Source organism: Cupressus sempervirens, chromosome 11, assembly GCF_028749045.1.
Source record: "Cupressus sempervirens isolate cs-2001-9-10 chromosome 11, ASM2874904v1, whole genome shotgun sequence".
Lineage (NCBI taxonomy): Eukaryota > Viridiplantae > Streptophyta > Pinopsida > Cupressales > Cupressaceae > Cupressus > Cupressus sempervirens.
Window position 1 is genome coordinate 626,314,158 of NC_143128.1, and position 21,189 is coordinate 626,335,346.

General features: G+C 36.8%; 1 protein-coding gene across 1 annotated transcript in view; it reads left to right on the plus strand.

Moving 5' to 3' along the window:
• Positions 1–19,453, plus strand: part of LOC149531267 (small RNA-binding protein 11, chloroplastic-like) — a 37,242-nt gene extending 17,789 nt beyond the window's left edge. Inside the window, exons 2-4 of the mRNA XM_089810852.1 lie at positions 18,533–18,601; positions 18,719–18,825; positions 18,912–19,453. Of these exons, the coding sequence (XP_089666978.1) occupies positions 18,533–18,601; positions 18,719–18,825; positions 18,912–19,058 (323 nt within the window). The 3' untranslated portion in view covers positions 19,059–19,453. The remainder of the gene's footprint in view (positions 1–18,532; positions 18,602–18,718; positions 18,826–18,911) is intronic.
• Positions 19,454–21,189: the final 1,736 nt, after the last annotated feature.

Here is a 21,189-nt window from a genome sequence, read left to right on the forward strand (position 1 = left end):
TCGAACAAGTTCCTTAGCGTTCAACCTTCGAAAATACAAGAGAAATCAAATCCACCTAATGACGAATTACAATGCCTGACCATCTCCTTATAAAGGCCTCCAAGACGCATCTAGAGATTTACAATAGGCTGACGATATTAATCATTTTATTACTTTATTAATTTAGGCTACATATTAATAAATTAAAATAATTAATTAAAAGCCCTTTATTATATAGTTTGATTTTAGGAACCAATTAATTAATTAATTAATTAAATTGAATTATTGCATTAAAATTGGGGACATCAGATCCTTAGCAATTCTCCCTTGATAGCCATAATAGGGTGCTCTTAGCAATTCTCTCTTAATTGTCATTGCAATAGGGTGCTCTCAGCAGTTTTCCCTTAATTGCCATAGTAATAGGGTGCTTGTATCAACTCTCCCTCAATCACAGTGCAATAGGGTGCCTCGGTAGCTGTTCTTTCTTAACTGCATTTGCAATAGGGTGCATTTATCGGTTCTCCCTTAAATATAAACTCTCTCCCATTCCCTTGTCACAAACTATTGTTAGATTAAGTTCATGCCTTAATATGTATTAACAACAAACTAGGATGCATTAAAAAATCACATAGATTAAATTTTCATTATTTTGTATTAACATATTTCAATCAACATGGTTACATCATAGGTCTTTTAACACACTGAGCATTTTACTAAATATTTTCAAATTATTCTCATCAGGGGATATATTTTTATGCCCTATACAGAAACTAGGAATGAAATAGCTTCATTACAATCTTGCAAGACCTTTTACTTGCTTACACCACTTACTATTAGAACCAAGTTTTATAATATGGTTAATACAAAAAACAACGGAGAACCAAGCTTGGCCAATCATCCGAACATCAAAAAATAACCCAACTTCTGGGCTAACCACTCTATCCATTTGCAACATGATCATGAGAAGTGTAGCTTCCATCTTTAGCTCCGTCACCAATATTAAGATCTTTGATAAACTGGTTCAAAATATCCATCTCCCTCTGCTTGAGCATATCCTTGTGTATCTCAAGATATTGACAAGACACAGTATCATCTTTGTGAATTAGGATTTGTCCCTTCGGCATCAGCATCATAAACCTGTCCTTGAGATTTCCAAAGAAGCAGCAATCTGTGACATAATATGAAAGTGTATGTGTTTACAACCAAACTCAGTAAGTTGTCTCCTCTTCTGAAAAATCTCTGCATATCTCTCCTTCCAAAGAAACCAAAGAACTTCACAAGTAAAGATAGACCAAAAACTATTCATTTTCAAATCAAAATCATATACAAAACCAGCAAGCACTTCACTCCAAGAAAGACTTGGCCTACTATTCCAAACAATGGGTGACCCAAAGAAAATAGCTCAGATACCCCTAGCAAAGGCACATTCAAAAAAAAGATGTTCAAAGGTCTTATGGACCGAACAGACACCATACAAAATAGGACAACCTTGACCATTAGGCAAAGTTTTACCCACAACAAGTTTCTTCAGCAACAATAACCACCTAAAGCAGGATTTCTTAGTCTCACATCGAGAATGCCAAAAAAAAGAAAAAAGAAAAGGCCATCTATCAGCCGAAACCCCCAGCCGCCAGCCAAGGTTGACCCTGTCAAAAATAGAACAATCCTCTTTAAGCATTCTGTAAATATGCCTAGATGAAACATTAAAGAAATGATTGCGATCTTTCCATTTGATATTCTGCACAAACTTATTTTAATTCATAATATGTCTAGGAAAAACATTTCCTAAAGCTTTAACGATGATGGAATAAGTCTTCTTTTGAGAATTAGGAATGTTGAACTTGCCAGCAATCTCATTCCATAACCCTAACCTATTGTTAACCAAAATATCACCAATGGTAGAAATGCCATATCTGTTCCAGTTTTTTTGCAGAGCAACTCCGTGTCAATGCAAGAGGTTTACCATTAACTTCAACACCCCACCAAATAGATCTATCCGAAACAGAGTACTTAGGAGGGCCACCAACTACATCCCTGAATGGAATAAGTTTCCTAACCTGAGCCCAAGCCCTCCACAAAGAATGAAAAACTTTAGATACTGCTAATTCAAAATTCCCAAACACTTTGTCACAAATCTGAACATTTTGCCAACTTTTCCCTTTTTCTATAGCAGATCTAGAAATATTATTCCTAATTAAAACCTTCCATGGTTCATCCCCATTTAGAGTTTGAATGATCCACTTAGAAGCCAATGCCATACCTTGATCTTTCAAATTAATTATCCCCAAATTACCCTTGTTTTTGGGTAAACAACACCACTTCCATTTAACACTGTCTTTTTTTACTCCCTAAGCCATCGGACCACAGAAACTCCCTCATAATTCTTTCTAGACTGCTGCTCTGATATTTGGAAAATAACCAAGCTGAAGAGAAATATATGTGATAAGCAGATAACTCTTTCTGCACCACTTGGACTTGACCTGCCAGAGATAATAAATGTGTTTGCCACTTCAAATATTTCTTCTCCACTCTAAAAAGGAGCCACATCCACATATCCTTAGTAGAAGGTTTGATGGAAAATGGGATACCAAGATACCTAACAATTTCATTAGGCACAATCCATTGCCATCCCTTATTCCCCACCCAAGCTGGAGGTGACACCAACCATCCAATAATGGATGATTTGTGGGGAGCCACTTTGGCCCCAGAAATGAAGCAAATAATCTGTAATCTATGGAACATATTATCAATTGACTTCATCCAATCCTATGAACAGGGTAGTATCATCAGCAAATTGGGCATTAAGCAAAACCTCTTGATTGGGCAAAGTAATACCCCTGACAGGAGGCCCTAATTGAGAAGCTCTGAGAATATAAAATAGTGCATCAACAGCAATTACAAACAACAAGGGAGCAATTGGACATCGCTGTCGTATAGATCTTTGAAGAATAATCTTATCAGTCAATTCTCCATTAACATCTATAACTGTAGAAGAATCATTAAGTAGAATTCTAATCCATTTACAAAAACCAGGAGGGAATCCAAAAGCTTGCAGCATCCCCATTACAAAAAGTTACAAAAAGTCACTCTACTCTGTCATAAGTCTTTTCAAAATCTAACAGCACCATTGCTGCATCCTGCCCATCATGTTTAGCCCAGTGCATTTCTTCCCAGCTAGTGATGAGATTTTCCAAGGTAAACCGTCCTTTAATAAAACCAGTTTGTGTAGGAGAAATAAACTCATTAAGGAGGCCCCCAATCCTCCTAGCCAAGATTTCAACAATAATTTTGTATGATAGATTTAATAAGGTTATAGGTCTCCAATTCTTAATCTCTGTTTTACCCCCACCTTTTGGTAACAGTTTAACAACCCCTTTATTAATGTTAACTCCAAGTGAGCCAATCTGGAAGGCACTCTCATACAACTCCATCAATTCAGAACCAGTCCACTCAATATTATGCTTATAAAATTTGGTAGGGATACCATCTGCCCCAGGAGCCTTATCATTAGCTAGAGAAAGAATAGTATCCTTAATCTCCTCTAAAGTGATGAATCTATCCAGTTCCATACCATCCTTATTACTAATCTTTTTTGGAATAAGCTTAAGACAATTGTCTAACTCCTCCTTCTTAGTATCATTGAATTCTGAAGTAAAAAGATCTTTATAAAAACTATAAAAAGCCTCCTTAATGCAACTAGGATCATTATTTGGATTGCCGTTGAATTTAATAGACTCAATCATCTCCTTCTTATGTTTAGCCCTGATGATATTAAAAAAATATTTAGAACCTTTATCCCTTCCTTCATCCAATTCATCCTAGCTTGGATTTGCTGCCCTCTAATCCTATACTGCTGAATCTTTCTAAGGTGAGCTTTAGTCCATATAAGTTTCTCCTCTAAATTAGGATCACAACCCTTGTTCGAAAGATCTCTTCCAATGGAATTCAAAGAACTCTGCAAGGGGCCTTCTCTTCTTCCCTCTTGTCTCTAGCTCTTTTCTTACCAATAATTTGATAGACTTTCCTCCAAGAGTCCACCAAATGGCTCCACCTATCCCTAGGATTCAACTCAAAATTACAAATTTTACACAGATAAGTCACCATATGAATGGCCCCATCATCCTCATTGTTTAATAAATGAGTGTCGAGTTTAAAAGCATTTTTAGATTTCCTATTGTTATCAAGCCCACTATGAACAAAATATCTGCCTGAATAAGATGATGATCAGAAAGAGATGTAGGAATAACACTAACAAGGTTATGACCACCTTTATTGGCAACACCAAGCACATAAGCCTCCACATAAATCCTATTAAGCCGACAATATACTCTTTGCCTCCCATACTGATTATTGCATCAAGTGAATCGGATATCAAAGAATCTTTTCTTTTGCAAAGCTATAGGATCAGCAATTCTCTATTTGCTCTTAAAGCCAGACCAGAAGAAGAACTCATTACCTTTCCAACAATGTGTAGAGCCTCCACTTTTATCTTCGTTATTTTCTATCATGTTAAAGTCCCCAATAAAAATCCAGTGAGCTTTAGGTAGATTAAAGGTTAACCATTCCAAAATACAACACACTCTCTATACTCATTGGGGGCATAGATATTATAGATCCCAATAAGCCTATCATCTTGTTTAAGCAACACCCACATAGCTTTGTGACATGGAGAGAACCAATTCTCAACAATCTTCTCAACCCAGTGTGGGCCAACCCTGATAGCTAAACCACCTTTTCCTCTGGGATGATTAGAGTAAAAACCAATAGATTGCTCCTAAATAAATTTCAATATGCTATGGGCTTGAAACTTGACAATCTTAATTTCCTGTAAACAGATAATATCCTAAGTTTAAGATTGTTACACCACTTTTTAACCAAGTATTTCCTGTCAGACATCTCGAGACCCCGCACATTCCAACTATGTAAATGCATCATTTATGATGGAGAGATTTAGGTTTATTATTATACAATCTGTTAAAACAATTGGACATTTCATTACCACTCTTTCTAATTTCATTGGAAATAGACTTTCTTTCCACTATTTTTCTCTTCTTTTTTGCATTCTTATTAATAACATCTGTAAATGGTTCTTCCTCCATAACAACATTTAAGATACTACTGCCATTCTTGACCACCACAACATTTAGGGCTCCGGCTAGACTCTTACCCCCATTTAGGGATCCACTAGCACATTTCCTAACACCCTTAGCTTTGGCATTGATGATAGCAAGAGCTAATTGTTGAGCATTCAATTTAGGGAAAATAACACAAACCTCAACACTCCCACTATTAATGATCGAAGGAGATACCGGCTGACAAGAAGTTAGTGCTCTGGAAGTAGAAAGACTCAGAGTAGGCACAACCTCAAAATCAGATTCAAACAACGGGTTATCCAAACTGCAAACTTTACCAACATTTGCAGCCTCGGAACCTACCTCACTGACTGAAACAACTTTAGAAACATTAATAGATTCAACATTAATATCAATTCTAATAACCTCCTCTGTATCATTACCAATATTGACATCTTTTTTAGACTTATTCTGCTTATCACCATTTTTAGGGTTAGCTTTAGCCAAAGACTTAAATCTAGGATCTTTCAAATTAGCAAGGGTTGGACAATCCTTCTTCATATGGCCATTCATTTTACAGTGAAAACATGAACCGAGGTTCCCTAGTAGAGATTTCCTGCAAAAAGCTTTCCTCTTCTAAATTCATTGAAATAAAATTTGGGAATTCAATATTGGGCACTAGGGCATGCAGTATTCTAGCATTTAGATGAGGTAATGTGTATCTTGCATTCTCAACCTAAAGAACAGATCTTAAAGGCTGATCAATCTGTGGTATAAACGGCCATAATTCAGGCTGCAAATTCTTAATCTCAACCCATTTAGGAGGAGAATTATCAACTACTTGCTCAAACTAACTCGAAGCTGACCATGGATAAGCCCTAAATAGTGACCTACCAACATTCGAGTAATTTTTCTTCAAAACTCTCTCCTACATTCCATGTGTCTTAAGAAAAACAACAAAAAGCCCTTTTTGGATCATTCTACAAAATCTAACTTGAATTCCTAGTTTCCTACTACAAATTTTAACAATCCAGTTGTCAAAAAATTTGCGATATGGAAGAGAGTCTTTATCAACACAAACAAAGAAAATGACAATGTCCTTCAACCTTTTCTGCTCCCTCCTAATAGCAACAACCATATCTTCATTAGGAGATAATGACAAAGTTCTAAAGTCATTAGGGATAGACTTACCAATTCCACCATTGTTGTGGACTCCATCCTCGGCTGATCCTCCTTCACATCTACCTCCATAAGCTGTGGGCCTTCGACATTTGCCAACTTCTTCTCTAAAAACTCCATTAAAAGTAATTGAAGGTGGACATTTGGGGTTAGATTGCTCAGACAAAACATCTTTATAGGACGGCCGAGAAACCCCATTACCCTTTTGCATGTTTTCATGACAATTATTACTCGGACAATCCATCTCTGTAGAAACCCCTCCATTATTAGAAGGGCCTCCATCCTTGGACACGGGTGAGCCAGGTTGGAAGCCAAGAGGACTTGGCTAAGACGACATCATAAAAAAGAAACCTTATGCAAACACACACAAAGCTTATTCATGCAAACCACACGCAGGCACAAAAAGAAAGTAAACAAAAAATGATCACCACGACAAAGCACAAAAAGGAAAGTACGCCACATAGAGCAAGGAGAGGAGGCCAGGAAGCTTGCACTGCATCCAAGGAGGCCATGCAGTTGCAGAGCTCCGTCTTGTCGAGAATTCCTATTTCAAGAAACTAAATTTTCATTACTGCTATATAACCTAAAATAGAATAATATTAACTCCCTATGTTCATATCTGATTATAGTTCTTTCCCTCGCATGAGAATTTGATCTGCTGAAGGATATTGTGTTCTTTTTTTAATTGGATGTTCTCTTTTATACCTTGTTTGAATGTAGGGAGTCACACCCCTTTATCTGTTAATGCCCTTATGAAAGGGACACCTTTTGTTTATGATGAGATACATCTGTTTGACAACAACTGCTGCCCCTTTCACTTCTTATCTAATCTTCACCTATCTCTCACTTTTTGAATCTAGTCTCTGTTTCTTTTTAAATCTGCACGTATCTCATTTAACATCTGTATGTCTTCTTCTAGATCTACATAGTTTATTTTCTTTTTTACTTCTCAATTCTTATTTTAGATCCCTCTTTATACTTCTGCTCTCAATCTTCTCTAGATCTCGTATACTCCCTTTCCTCAATTCCATATGATCCTTCTTCCCCTTTATATCTTCCAATGTGAGGTAAAGGTTACACCTCTTCATCATGCCCGCCTTTTGGAAAGATTCAAAACCCTTCATGATTGCTTCTCTTTGAAAGAGTCAGAACCCTTCATAATTACAACCCTTTTGACGAGTAGGAGCCCTTCATAATTATAACCCTATTGAAGAGTCACATCCTGCTGATGCGAGTTTTATAACACTACAACATACAAAATAGAACACTCTCTCTTGGAATGAGACACCAAATATCGAATCACCTGTTTGAACATGCACCATTTATTCAAAGATTGCAATAAAAGATAATAAGGTGACTCCAAGTATCCTTCTTATTGTGGATACTCAATGATAATAATGTGATTCGCTGGTAGCATGAGCGAACTTACGTTATTCATTGAAGGGATATCCATACTTGACTATAACTTCTTCCAACCATCAAAGTGTAGAGGATAAGTGTTTAGAGAGTCTATCTAATCCCAGAATGCAAGAAATTGTGAATGTCTTTGTGACTCTACTAAACTTAGTTTAGCCATCTACATCAACCAAGCTAGTGCGATGTCTTAAGGTAAATGCGAGATGTTCAAACTAATACCATTCCATTGACACTAATCATTGATGCATACCATTGTGCAAACAATAATTGAAGTTAAGCTTATGATTGTGGTAGTTGACCATGCAAAGAAAATTTACAATCAACAAGCAGCTAGTGTTGGTTAAGCAAATTGACCAATGATGCATCCAAATATCTCCCCCTCAACTAAACACTACTTCTAATCAACAAGAAAAAGAATCCTAATCTAAGTAAAGAAGTGAAGAAACCATGCAATACTCCAAAATTATACAAACTATTCATTCTGAAGCCCAACAATGAATTGAGAACAATTTGGCAGTTTCATAGAAACGATTTCGATAATTCTTCCCTTAGAAATAATAGGATTGGCATTTATTTAGGAGCCCCAAATAAGGATCGATTTGAAACTAGTGGTTTAAATTAATCCATGACAAATCCCAATTAGGGCATCCCCAAATAAACAATAAAAACAAGGCACCAACATTTGGGCCAATGAGAAATTTACACCATGTAGGCATAAATTACAATATTTATACTTAACCAAATTTATCTTCACTCACCCACGTGAGGAACAAATTTATCTTCACTCACCCACGTGAGGAAAATCGACCCATATAGGGATAAGTTTAATCCCACACTTCGAATTTTTTTGAATTTTTTTGGTCGTGCTTACGTATCCTCAAGGGAAAATCAATCCATGTTTGGATTAACTCATGCTTACGTATCCTCAAGGGAAAAATCAATCCATGTTTGGATTAATTCATGCTTTGTTTGTATATTCCTGACTTTGGGACTACAAATTCGTCAAAGTGTAGATCCAAGGGGAGAATCATTCTACATATGGACTCTTAACTTCTATTCCATGCTCTTGGTTTCCAGGAGGGGAATATTGATCCATGTTTGGATTAATAGCCCAACACAGAGAAATTTTATTGAAGATGTCTCATCAAAATGGGGAAATTCATGCCGCGTTCAAATTTTAACCATTATGAGTGGGAAAACTTATGCCTTGTCCATATTTTCATCATTTTAAGTGGGAAAATTCGTGCCTTGTGCGGGTTTTCATCATTTTAAGTGGGGAAATTTATGCTTTGTTTGGATTTTTGACATTTTAAGTGGTCTGGATTTTTATCATTCAATTGAGTAAATTCATGCTTGGTCCAGATTTTATGCATTTCAAGCGAGGAAATTCATGCCTTGTCTAGATTTTCATCATTTTAAGTGGACAAATTCAGGCCTTGTTTGGAATTATGCATTTTACATGGGGAAATTCATGCCTTGTCTAGATTTGATGCATCTATTAAAGAAAAATATTTTTTCTTAGGATTTTCCACGTTCTAAAAATGTAAAATCAATTCTAATAAGGAGTTTAAGGCCGCAATGCATAAAATAGGCCTCTATAATATATTTTGGACTGTTTGACCAGCCAAAATATTAATATTTGGCTCAACCCACTACAAGTCAACCCCAAAGGACTTTAATTTTAATATTTTCAGTTTAGATCACAACTTGACCAATTGATTGCTTAACCACTCCTCAACCCTTTTAAACTTTGAACTGTGAACTTTATTGCCAAAACCTTACAACTAGGAGCCGATCACATTTTGACATTTTAACAATTTTCAAAATGTCAAAATGTACAAAAGAAAGAGTGGCCTGTAATCATCCCTCTAGGCAAACTCTTCATTACTAGAATTTTTGGACTTTTGTGCATCTCCCCATGTCCTCCTTAATCCTAGGGATTTCTGTGCATCCGCCCGCATCCCAACAACATCTTGACAATGACTTGAAGTGAGAAAGCAGTGATGGACGGGCATAGGGATGCCAAGCCCTTGTCTCGGGGATGTCCCCCACTTGGGTCGAGGGGGTTTGTGAGGGGCAAGGGGAGGACACATCCCTATGTTACATTGATGAAATGGCTATTCCACTGAGATGACTATTCCAGTAGATTCATGGCACATATCCTCTATCTTAGATTTGTCAAGCAACAAGTATTTTGCATTTCAATAGGCTCCATTTTCCCAAAGGGTACTCTCACAGTATAGGTGTTATAACCCAGATTGTCTTTTGAAACCAAAACAAATAGAAAAAAATTGTAATTCTTTGCTACAACTCTGACGTCAAGTGTCATAAATTATAGGAGAACAAATATCTATAAATTGATTATATTCAAATAGAAATAGATTGGATAATGACACCTCTTTGAACTAGGGTGATGACACACCAAAGAAAAACGTGGACCACTCAACAATCTCTCATCATACCTTGGCATTGTTTACCACCCCTTAAGTTCCATCCCCTTCCACACTAACTTATGAACAATAGGTTATTAGATACATAAATATTTTATAACCTTAGAATAAAAGATAAGTGAGTAAAGCTCATGGCTCTCTCGTTTTTTTTCAACGCAGTTGCCAATGAGCTCAAGCAATTGTAAATAATGTTGTATCAAATCAAGTCTTAAATAAGCATCTATTATAATCTGAAGCCCTTAATGACAATATTTCATGGCTGGCAAGTTGGGGGTTGATAATACAATTTAAACTAAAAGAGAGGTAAATACTTATTCAAACACAAAATTAAATACAAAGTAGGCCACCCAAAATAGAATAGGCATTGCACAACCTTGTCATTTTCCTGTAAGTTATCCAACACATGAGATAAATAAAGAGGTATTTGTTTTCTATCCATAATAGTCCAATTCTCCTTTTGATGTGAGGTCTATTTGGCCAAGCAAATTGCCACAACATTGCACTCTCTAGGAATTTGTCTAATTGTAACAAATTCCAAAGAACTACACAATTGAAGAATTTGTCTAACAATCTATAATTTTCCCACTATTAGGGTTAGCTTGAGACAAATATTACCTTGTCTTACCTTGTCAACCCACTCATGTGGCACCTTAATATCTTCAAAGATGTTGCATTGGTGTCTTACCTATTTTTCCCTTAGAATGAGTAATGTCTTCACTTTTTATGTATGCCATTGTTTTATTTTCAAATGATTCGATATCCTTTCTAAATTCATGTCCATAGTGTCTTTTTCTGACCAGGATGAGCTCCTTTTCGTCTTATTCGATATCCTCCCCTTAGTGGTTTCGTATGGAGATTTAATTCTCCTTTCTTTTTCAGTTCTCTCCAATTTTTTTCCTCCCTCTCTAATCCCCTTATAAAATGTCTCCGCTTTTATATGTGGTCATGGCATATTCACAAGGGGGTGCAACCTTTTGTAGTTACCACCACCTTTAATAATATTAATTAAGAGTAAGTGGTGTTAAATATTTTTTAAGTAGTGATCAACTTCATATTATTAATTTATATTGATGTCTAGATTTATTTATGTTGATATTCATTTATTAATAACGGATATTGTTATTTTGATGATATTGTTAGTAATACATTCAATATTGTTCTTGGGTAATATCGCCCATTCAAAACATTGACAAATAAGGGTAAATGAATTGAATAATATATATTTTGAGCATATTTATATTAATCATATGTTAATTGGGGTTATGACACAACTAAAGATAAGTGCCAACTAAAACCGTCTAGCCACTACCTATTCAACAAAATTACCACCATTTGAGAAACAAATTCACAAATAATCTTTTTCCACCCAAGAACACAACTACACTCCATAGCGTACAATATGGCAAGAGCCTCCATGAAATTATTTTTATGTAGACCTTTATAAATAGAAAAAATGAACATCACTGGAGCTATCTTGCCCAACTCTACCAACGCCAACACGGCTAGGATTCCCCTCATGAATAACCACTAGTGTTAGTTTCCAAAATGCCTTGAGGATGACTCCAACAACCTTCTCGATTGATCTTACACAAAGGATGTCAACATTTATTTCTCATGAGTTGTTGAACATACATTGGAACTCCTCCCCAAAGAGGAGAGGTGAGACAATTGTAGATACTAACATCTTTAGTAGCTACACCTTCAGCCAAGTCACACTTTGCCAAGATAGTCTCACAGAGAGAATGAATAATTTTGCACAAGTGTTGAGAAACCATCCTAGCATCATGAAAAATCAGACAATTCCTTTGTAACCAATTATGCGTGATATAAGGGGGTCTAGGAGCCCAACCAACTGAAAGAAAAGAAGTCCTAACAGGGGTCCTACCTCAGCAGGCCCAAATCTCAATCAAAATGGAGACATGTTTGCAAGCTTGATTCCAAACACCCCACCAAAAATGCGAGCTCTCCTTGGAGAAGGAGCATTGAAAGAAATAATGAGAAACACACTCCTTACTATTATGGCACATGACACACACCAAGGGAGCTTGGAAGCCCCATTTACACAACTATCCTAAGTAAGAAATAGATTTTGAACTAGTAGCTACATGAAAAAAATGCATTTGGACCAAGAAATTTTGTTTCACACTTGTTTTCACGAGGGAACCTCTTCACCTCCAAACAACTATTTATCAAGCTCAAGGTATCCTGTTGAAATTGAGAACTTACCAAGTGAGTCCCTACCCCAAGCAAGAGCGTCTTGCCCCCAATCCACCTCCAATCCACCTAATGACAATTTAGAGGAATCCTTCCATCTGTATCTAGCAACTAGACCTAAATCCTAAGTGATCTTATATTGCTCAACCTTTTACCAATGTGCTACTAAAAAACTATCACAAAGGGGTTTGGAGGTGTGGATAGATGGATAAGAGAGGAGGATGACCATTCCAAGAGTCCAACCAAAACAGAGCTTTAGAGCCCTTATTGTAGATCCAAATTACACCGCCCTTAACCAGTTGAGCCCCAATTTTTAGAAGATGCCAAATCACAGAGCTTCTTCTCTCCAAATGATAACTAGGAACAATCCAAAATATAAACTCCTTTGAAATGCTTATGCATGAGAATACGAGCCCAAAGATGATTTTGATTGGTACACCAATGCCAATATAATTTGGCTACAAGAACCTACCCATTCTAGATAGCATAATGAAGACCAAAACCCCCTGGGCCAACACATAGACACCCACTTAATTAGGCTCCACTTTGAAATATGCAAATACCATTCCAAATGAATTGGCACAAGAGGACATTGAATTCCTTAAGAAAATACACACAACTCGCTTGAACATAATTTCTATAAATGGGAAGAGCCTGAATCACCAATTGAAGTATGATCACCCTAGCAACAATGGAAAGCCACTGACGAGTCTAGTCCAATGAGTCTAGTTGTTTACCTTTTGACACAACTTATCAAGCAAGTCTTTCCAGAATAACCTAGGCTGCCTACGAACAACGAGAGGAAAACCCAGACAAAGCAAGGGGAGAGACCCAATTTGAAACCTCAAGATGTTAGCAGTCCTCCTTTGAATAGGCTCAGGAGTGTTGAAAAAATGGATCAAGGATTTGTGCTCATTTACTTTTTGACCTGAAGTAGATAAATAAATATCCAAGATCTGCCTAAAGGATTCAACTTCATGAAGGTATCCAAGATCTGCCTAAAGGATTCAACTTCATGAAGGTGACCAATCCCCATAAGAACAACATTATCCACAAACTAGAGACGAGAAAGCTTAGGCAACTCATTAACCCAACTCCAATCATGAACCAAAGTCTGAGAAATTTGAGACTTGAAAAATTGCCAAGGCCTTGTGCCTTAATAATAAACAATTATGGGGAAAGAGGATCCCCTTGGCGAAGATCCAAGGAGGCTCCAGATAACTCAAAAAGCTCCCTATTTAGATCGATAGAGAAAGCTGAAGAAGTAACACTACTCATAGTCCAGCTAATGAATTCTAGACTAAGACCAAAAGCTATGAGAATGTTCTGCAAAAAGTGCCACTTAACTCTATCATAAGCTTTAACCATATCCAGCTTGATGAACCTAGTTTTCTAAAAACCGCAATAGAGGGAATGGCTTAGAGGCAACTAGCATCCTATTAAGAATCTGTCTTTTTGCCACAAAACCTCCTTTCTCTTCTGAAATCAAAATGGGAAGCTAGGGTTTGAGCCTTTTAACAATCAACTAGTAATAATCTTGTAAACCACATTATACAGAGCAATGGGTTTAAAACAATCCAACCTATTAGCACCCTCCTTTTTAGGTCTAAGAACAATGAAAGTAGAATTCAAAACCCTAAGCAGTTGTTTGGTGCCATAAGATTCATGAACCACTTCTAGCAAATTCAAATTAACAATATCCCAGAACTCCTGAAAAATCCTATTGGAAATCCATTTATGCCTAGAGCTTTACCTTATGCATCCGAAAAATAACCTCCTATTGAGACATAGATATCAGATGTATAAGGGACTCATTCATCACATTGCTGACTAGAGAGGGAATACAAAAAAGGATCATATTCTCCTCGTTCTCAGTAGGAGGTGAGTCTCAAGAAAAGAGAGCAAAATAGTTATGGGTAGCCTCACAAGATATAGCTTGCAAAATAGTTATTAAATGAAGAAGAGATATAACTCCTATTTCAACAAGCTTGCACTGATTTGTTGAAAAAAGCAGTATTCCTATCTCTTTCTTGAAGCCAGTCAATCCGAGTCTTCTCTTTCCTAAAACTCTCCTCCCTAAGTTCTCACTTATCCAATTCTCTGACAACCTGGGATTCTGCCTTGCCAAATCCTCTAAGAATTGCCTATCCCAAATTTGATGAGTGATAGTATCAAGGTGAGCTTGAACCTTCTGCTTCATGGCATAAAGCTTACCAAAGCATTACCTATTCCATTTCTTAAGCTACCATTTAACAAATTGCAATTTCTTAGAAAAAAGATGTATAGCAGTGTCATAGGCAAGACCATCATCTCTCTGCCATTGGGGTATTAAGTCATGGAGGGGTGGTTCCTGAAGCTACATCAGTTGTAACTTAAAAAGGAGGATTTTTAGGAACTACAACAAAAGGTAGCTGAAAACTTAATAGGCTAATGATCAGAGTCCCTCCAATCAAGAATTTCAGAAGTAGAACTTAAGTTAACCCCCAACGCAAAAAGAGGAAACAAGAAATTTATCCAATTGTTTAGAGATAACATCTTCTCCACACCTATTATCCAAGTGGAGATCTCATTAACCGGTTTGTTATCAATTAAATTTAGGAGGTCCATGTTCTCACGAAAGAGATCTGATGAAGGACTTAACTGAGCCAACCCTTCCCTTTTCTCCTCCAAACCTAACACAATTAAAATCACCAACTAAAACCCAAGGAATGAAAAGAGCACATGCTTTAACATACCTTAGTTGCCATGAAAATCAACCGGAGCATACACATTAGTAACCAAAATAATCTATCCAAACTCCAAACTGGAGGCAACCATAGAAAGAGCTAATTGGCTAGAGATCCCAAAGGGGAACAATCTCTCCTGGACATCAAAAGAGAGCCAATCCTCTAGAACAACCCAGAGAACTGATGCAAGAAGCATGCTGGAGCATGGAATTAACTGAAAGTGTAGTCTCCTGAACACAATAGATAGTTGGAGAATGAACTGCAACCAACTCAGGAAAAGCCTTTTGTCAAGGGATGCTATTCAATCCCCTAACATTCCAAGCGAGAATAATCATTGAAGAGAGTGGGAGAAGTGAGCCTTAATGAGCTTGACAAACCTAGATTCCACCAATAATTCCCTAACTAATTCAATCTTCTCCCGATCCTTTTTGCTACAACCTTTTGAGGGAGTATCAAAAAGAAACATGCTTGAGGGGTCTCTGCTGTAAACCCAAAGCAGGAGAAGACATTTTTCCTTTACCAGATGCCTACACCTCTTTAGCTAGTTCAGCCAAAACAATATCATCCTGCAAATCTCCAAGGACTCTTGAATCCCTTGACTGAGAACCAGTAGGAGACAATACCTGCTGTTGCACAATAACCTGACTCATAACAGTAGTCTCTTGCTGCTGCTTAACCTCCGTATCCATACTAGTTGTCCCAGAACAGACATCCACCGGAATCCTTCCCTCTAAGCCTAGACTATCCAACACCTAAAACTGGTTAAAGCCTTCATCATTTGTTCTATCTCTTTAGGACCTCTTATGCCCCCTCCTCTTAGCTTGAGCTTAGTAGGCATAAAACCATCCTTATCAGGTCCATCTGCTTTCACGGAGGCTTTTCCTTTGCCACCTTAATCCATCTCTGGAGCTGAGGGAGGAGAACCATTAGAGCCACCATCAAAGCCAGCAGCCCCCTTGTTAACCCGCGGATACTGACATTGACACTGAAGATGGCCATACTTAAAAAGTTATGACATATCCGACACTGAAAAGGAAGAGACTCATAATCTAATTGTTGAACCCACATGGAAGAGCCTAAACAGATTTCAAAAGAATTGGGCAATAAATCAATCTTAACACAAATGCGAGCAAAAGTAATTACCTTTTTATCAAGGGTTTGCTTGCTATTGCAGCCAGCTTCCCAAGCAGAGCAGCAATCTGTTGCAAAATATGTTTCCACCAAAACTCTGAAGGATGCTGTGACAGACGAACCCAAACAAGAACCCTCAAGGGCAATTCCTTGGCTAAATTTAATTTCAAATGCTAGGGTTTAATAAACAAACCCACATGATGGTATGGTCCTCCCTCAAAAACACATGTTTGGTTAGACTTGCAGGAAAACAACCATGAAAAGCCACAGCTAGCGTGATCACCATATCCTCCCGAACTGTCATGAACGATGAATTCAGGCTTCCAGTGCTGATGAAGAAATGTGAATCCCAAGAATACAGGTCAGTGCATGGTTGCTCCAATTAGCTACGTCCTCCATAAAAAATTCAAGAGGAATGACTAGGAATGGATGATCACGATTTCTCACAAGACAACCAATTTTATATTTGGTTTGGAGGTTGCCCCCACATAAAAGGAATCTACTGGGCTTGCATGCACATCCAAAGGAGATCCGTGGGACCACACAACACTAGCAGCCATCAAATCATTGGAAACCCTATGCTCTATCTGAACATAAGACTGAAACGAAAAACCCCAACAATAAGTTGGTGATGGTGATGGTGTAAGGATTTGGAAAAATAAAAAAAAATCAATAATCTATGAAAGAACTCAAGAATATGGTTGAAATGCATACCTTAAACACTTCTTGCAAGGTATTTGGAGCTCCACAACCGATCTCCTTCGAATCCAAGCACTTTACTTCAAACTAGCAAGTATGAGAGAGCAAAATAGAGAGTAAATGAACTTGCATTGTGATTTAGAGGGTCATTTTTAGGGTTTAGGAAAAAAAAAACATTAAAAAATGAAGTTGGGCCCACTTTTTTGCTTCTTTATTTGGGCCCTGTTGTGGATCCTCGAGGATCCAGGCTGGATCCGTAATCTTGCCTGTGGATATTTGATAGTGTTCAATTGTCTTTTGTTATCCCTAGCTACTATAGTGTAGAGGTACTTCGCCTTCCAGGTAGAGTGCCACCATTTAGAGATGCAGATGTTGCAGATGGGTATAAGAGAGCACTAGCTAAGATATTCCAAGATCCAGAGATTGGGGCAGTTGTGAGGAGTGATTTTGCTGCCTTCAACTCAGATGAGGATTTCCACCCTATTGCCATAGCAGACCGAAGCAAGATGGGTGCCATCAAATGGTGGTACCTTCATGGGCAAGCCTTCACGTACCTCCAACCTCTTGCCATAAAGGTCCTATCCCAAGTAAGTTTGTAAAATTAAGCTTAATATAAACACTCTCAATTCCTTGAATTTATTATTTCATTTATTTATCTTGATTGTTGTATTGATAATTTTTAATTTCTCTTTAGGTTGCCAGCTCTTTTGCAGCTGAGCAGAATTGGAGTACTTACTTCTTTATCCACTCAGTCAAACGCAACTAGTTGGCTCCAAAAAAATCAGAAAGCCTTGCGTTCATTCACAACAATTTGTGCTTGTTGTCACGAAAGGATCCTAAGCACAAGAAGGGGCCCGAAAAGCTTTGGGATGTAGCACCCGAGACTCTTGATTTAGATATGACCATCCGGGATCTTGCTAGATCCACTTTGATTGGTGTGGATGATGAGGAGGAGGATTATGAGTTAACAATCCCCTCTACTAGTACTACTGGTGGTTTGGGTTCCTCTATTGATACAGATGCAGCACTTGCAGCTCATCAGTACCCCTCTGATGCGGATTTTCTTGAAAATCCATTTGATGATTAAATCAAAAACTTTAGTCTTGACTCTTGACTCTTTTATGAGTAAATCATGTTACAAACTTTAAGTTTAATGATCTATATTTTGAATGTTACAAACTTTCACTTTCAGTAATTCAATGTGAATGTGTTGATTTTCTTTATAATCATGAAAACAGATTAATTATCAATGTCATTGATCAAGTATACTAGATTCATAGATGCATACTATGAAATGATTTAGTTTTAGAATTATGTATATTTCTCTTATTTTTTAGTATATATATATATGTGTGTGTGTGTGTGTGTGTGTGTGTGTGTGTGTGTGTGTGTGTGCACGAATCCTCCACGAATCATAATTGGGAAAAAAAAAAAAAAAAAATCCCGAATCCATGGATCTGATTCACGTGCCCGAATTGGATTCGTGTCATGAATCGGCAACTAAGATTATTATTAATTAGAAGTATGGTTGTTTATTTCTTGGACATCTCAGTCAGACAGCTAAGAACCCAAGTTGTTCCCATTCAAATATGTTTTAAGGTATAAATATTCTAAACTAAAGAGAATGTGAAACTGAAACCCTGACTGTAAATATACTCTATCCCAGGACTTTCCTTCTATACAACAGAGGATGCTTTGAGAAAGAAGTTTTCGGAGTTTGGTGAAGTAGTTGATGGTATGTAGTATGTACACACCTTTTTTTTCCATGAAAGGTTAATGTGTGTAATGGAGATGCATGTTCACCTATATACTAATATCTTAGTACATTCTCTTAAATCCTTGGCCATTATAGTGAAAATCATAATGGATAGAGGTTCACAAAGATCAAAAGGATTTGGATTTGTTTGGTATGCTTCTGAAGCAGATGCTGAGAAGGCAAAGAGTGAAATGTGTGGCAAGGTACATTTCTCTCATTATTTTTTTGCAATGTTCTGTAGATAGCATATATTGATCTGTATGTTAAAAGATTCTGTTAATTTGTCCAGGTTCTGCATGGGAGAATAATCTATGTGGATGCTTCTAAACCCAAATGGGCCAAATCTCAGCTTGGCAGAGATCTCCCGGGCATTACAGCTCCCCTTTTTGACAGAGATGAAACATCCCTCGGTGGGGAGGACTTCGGAAAATATTAGTTCTTGGATTCAAATATTTCACATGTTCCCACGAATTTCCCAAAGTTACCAGGAAGATGTTGCGTGGTTTTGCAGTTCAATGAAATTAAAACAGTTTTGTTATATAAAAGAATAGGAGATGTGGAAGAAAGGTAGACTCCTTATAAAACCAGAAGGGCTCAAGTCTTCATTGCATTTCCTCTGGTAGAAAACATTCAGACTGGTACTATTATTGTACACAAGCAGCTATAAAATTTTCACCATTTGTGAACAAACACCCAAGTGAAACAACTTAAGGTTATTAGGTCAAAATTTACCTGGAAGTTAGTGAACTATCTGTTCAGGCGTTTTTATACTTATTCAAATTTTGTTGTAATATATGGTCCAATTTTTCAATAAAAACTATATCTGAACTACCATGATGGCATCAATAATGCAAACTACTGCATGGCTATTTCACATTTTTTCAGAATGCAGTTTCAGAATTTGGTTACGTCTTTTCTGATACATGGCATCGATAATAGTAGCCAATACATGGCTATTCAACATTTTTTCAGAATTTGCAGTGTCCGAATCTGGTTACATGTCATTTCTAAACTCTGAAAAGTTCATCTTACATTTATTGTTACAAATAATTATTTATCATACAATATTCCTAATCATGTCAGGAGTTTCCTGATTAATTACTTCTGACTCAATTTCTGAGCCATGTATCCCTAATTGTGCCATTGACTTGCTGTATGCGCCAATAAATCCCATCAGCTCAGTGTACTCTGACATCTACTTGTTCATTGTTTTTTCCCTTGGCTTCTTTTACTCAAGTTCTGTTGGAATTATAACAAATTCAAAGGGTTTATATGGTTATTCCTTGATCCTTTACTTTTGATGTTCAACAGCCACTAAAGCTAATTTTGCTAAAAAGAAAGAACATTGCACCTGCACCTAAACCTTTTTTTTATTGATAATAAGTGTGTTGTGCTGAATTTTATGCATGTCTAAACACAACAATCAATAGAACATTAGATCAAGGAGTTAGTTTATCAAAATCAAATCAAATACACAAGTAAAACTCCTCAAAACTGGCCTACTGCTTCCTAGTCATGAAGAAGTATATCACAATCAAATCAAATACACAAGTAAAACAACTCAAAAGCATCCTATAGCTTCCTAGTCATGAAGATCCATTAAATTGTTTGATTATTCACAAATTGCATATAAATCTAATTGAATGACAATTGTGAAATGGAAGATTCAATTATCCATGCACCTAATTATGCAAACTTGATACAATTGATAGGATGAATGAGGAATTTGATATGAGGTTGATCCTAATCGATGAAAAGCTAGAAGGATTGGGATACAAAATTCAATCTAAATGCTGCAACTCTGCAACTACATGATTGAATTCTATGATAAAATTGTATACAAATGATGAACAAAATATGTGATGGTCTCCTAATGCAATTCCAATCTCAAACTAGCATGACCTTATGCAAATGACTTGATTTGGATTGGTTTTATAGATTTTTTTCAGGAGGGAAATGAGCGAATTCAAATACAATGGTCACGATCATTCATTTGAAATAGATGAAGATAGCAAAGGCATGTGAATAATCCTTGTGCTTTACTCCTATCAGTTGTTTTGTGCCAAGGTGGTTTTCCCCTTTTTGAAAGGTAGCCAAAGTTCGGAAATGCTTCCAAATGCTAAATCTAACAAGAGAGATGATGCTGAAATTTCTTTATAAACCTTAGACTATTGCAAGCTAAATAAACACATACGGAAAATAGATTAAACACATATTAAACACGTAAGACCAGTTATATGTGGGAAACCCTTTCAGGAAAAAAACCCACCACTCCAAAGACAGACCCAATTGTATTAGCGGCAACAAAGTTACAATACAATCTCCAGAGTCACACCTCTCCAAGAGTAATCAGTTAGGATATCTAAATCCAAAATAATTCTGACAACATAACAACGCTTTTCAAACAATTCTCTCTATCTCATAATTTTCTACCATAATGCCTTGTACTTAGAGTTTTTGTACAAAAGGAAGCAGTTTCTGAAGTGTCAACATTCAACACATCTACAGATTATTTTAGAAACTTCCTTTATGCATAACTCTTGCCTTAAAAACAAAGCAAATAGAAT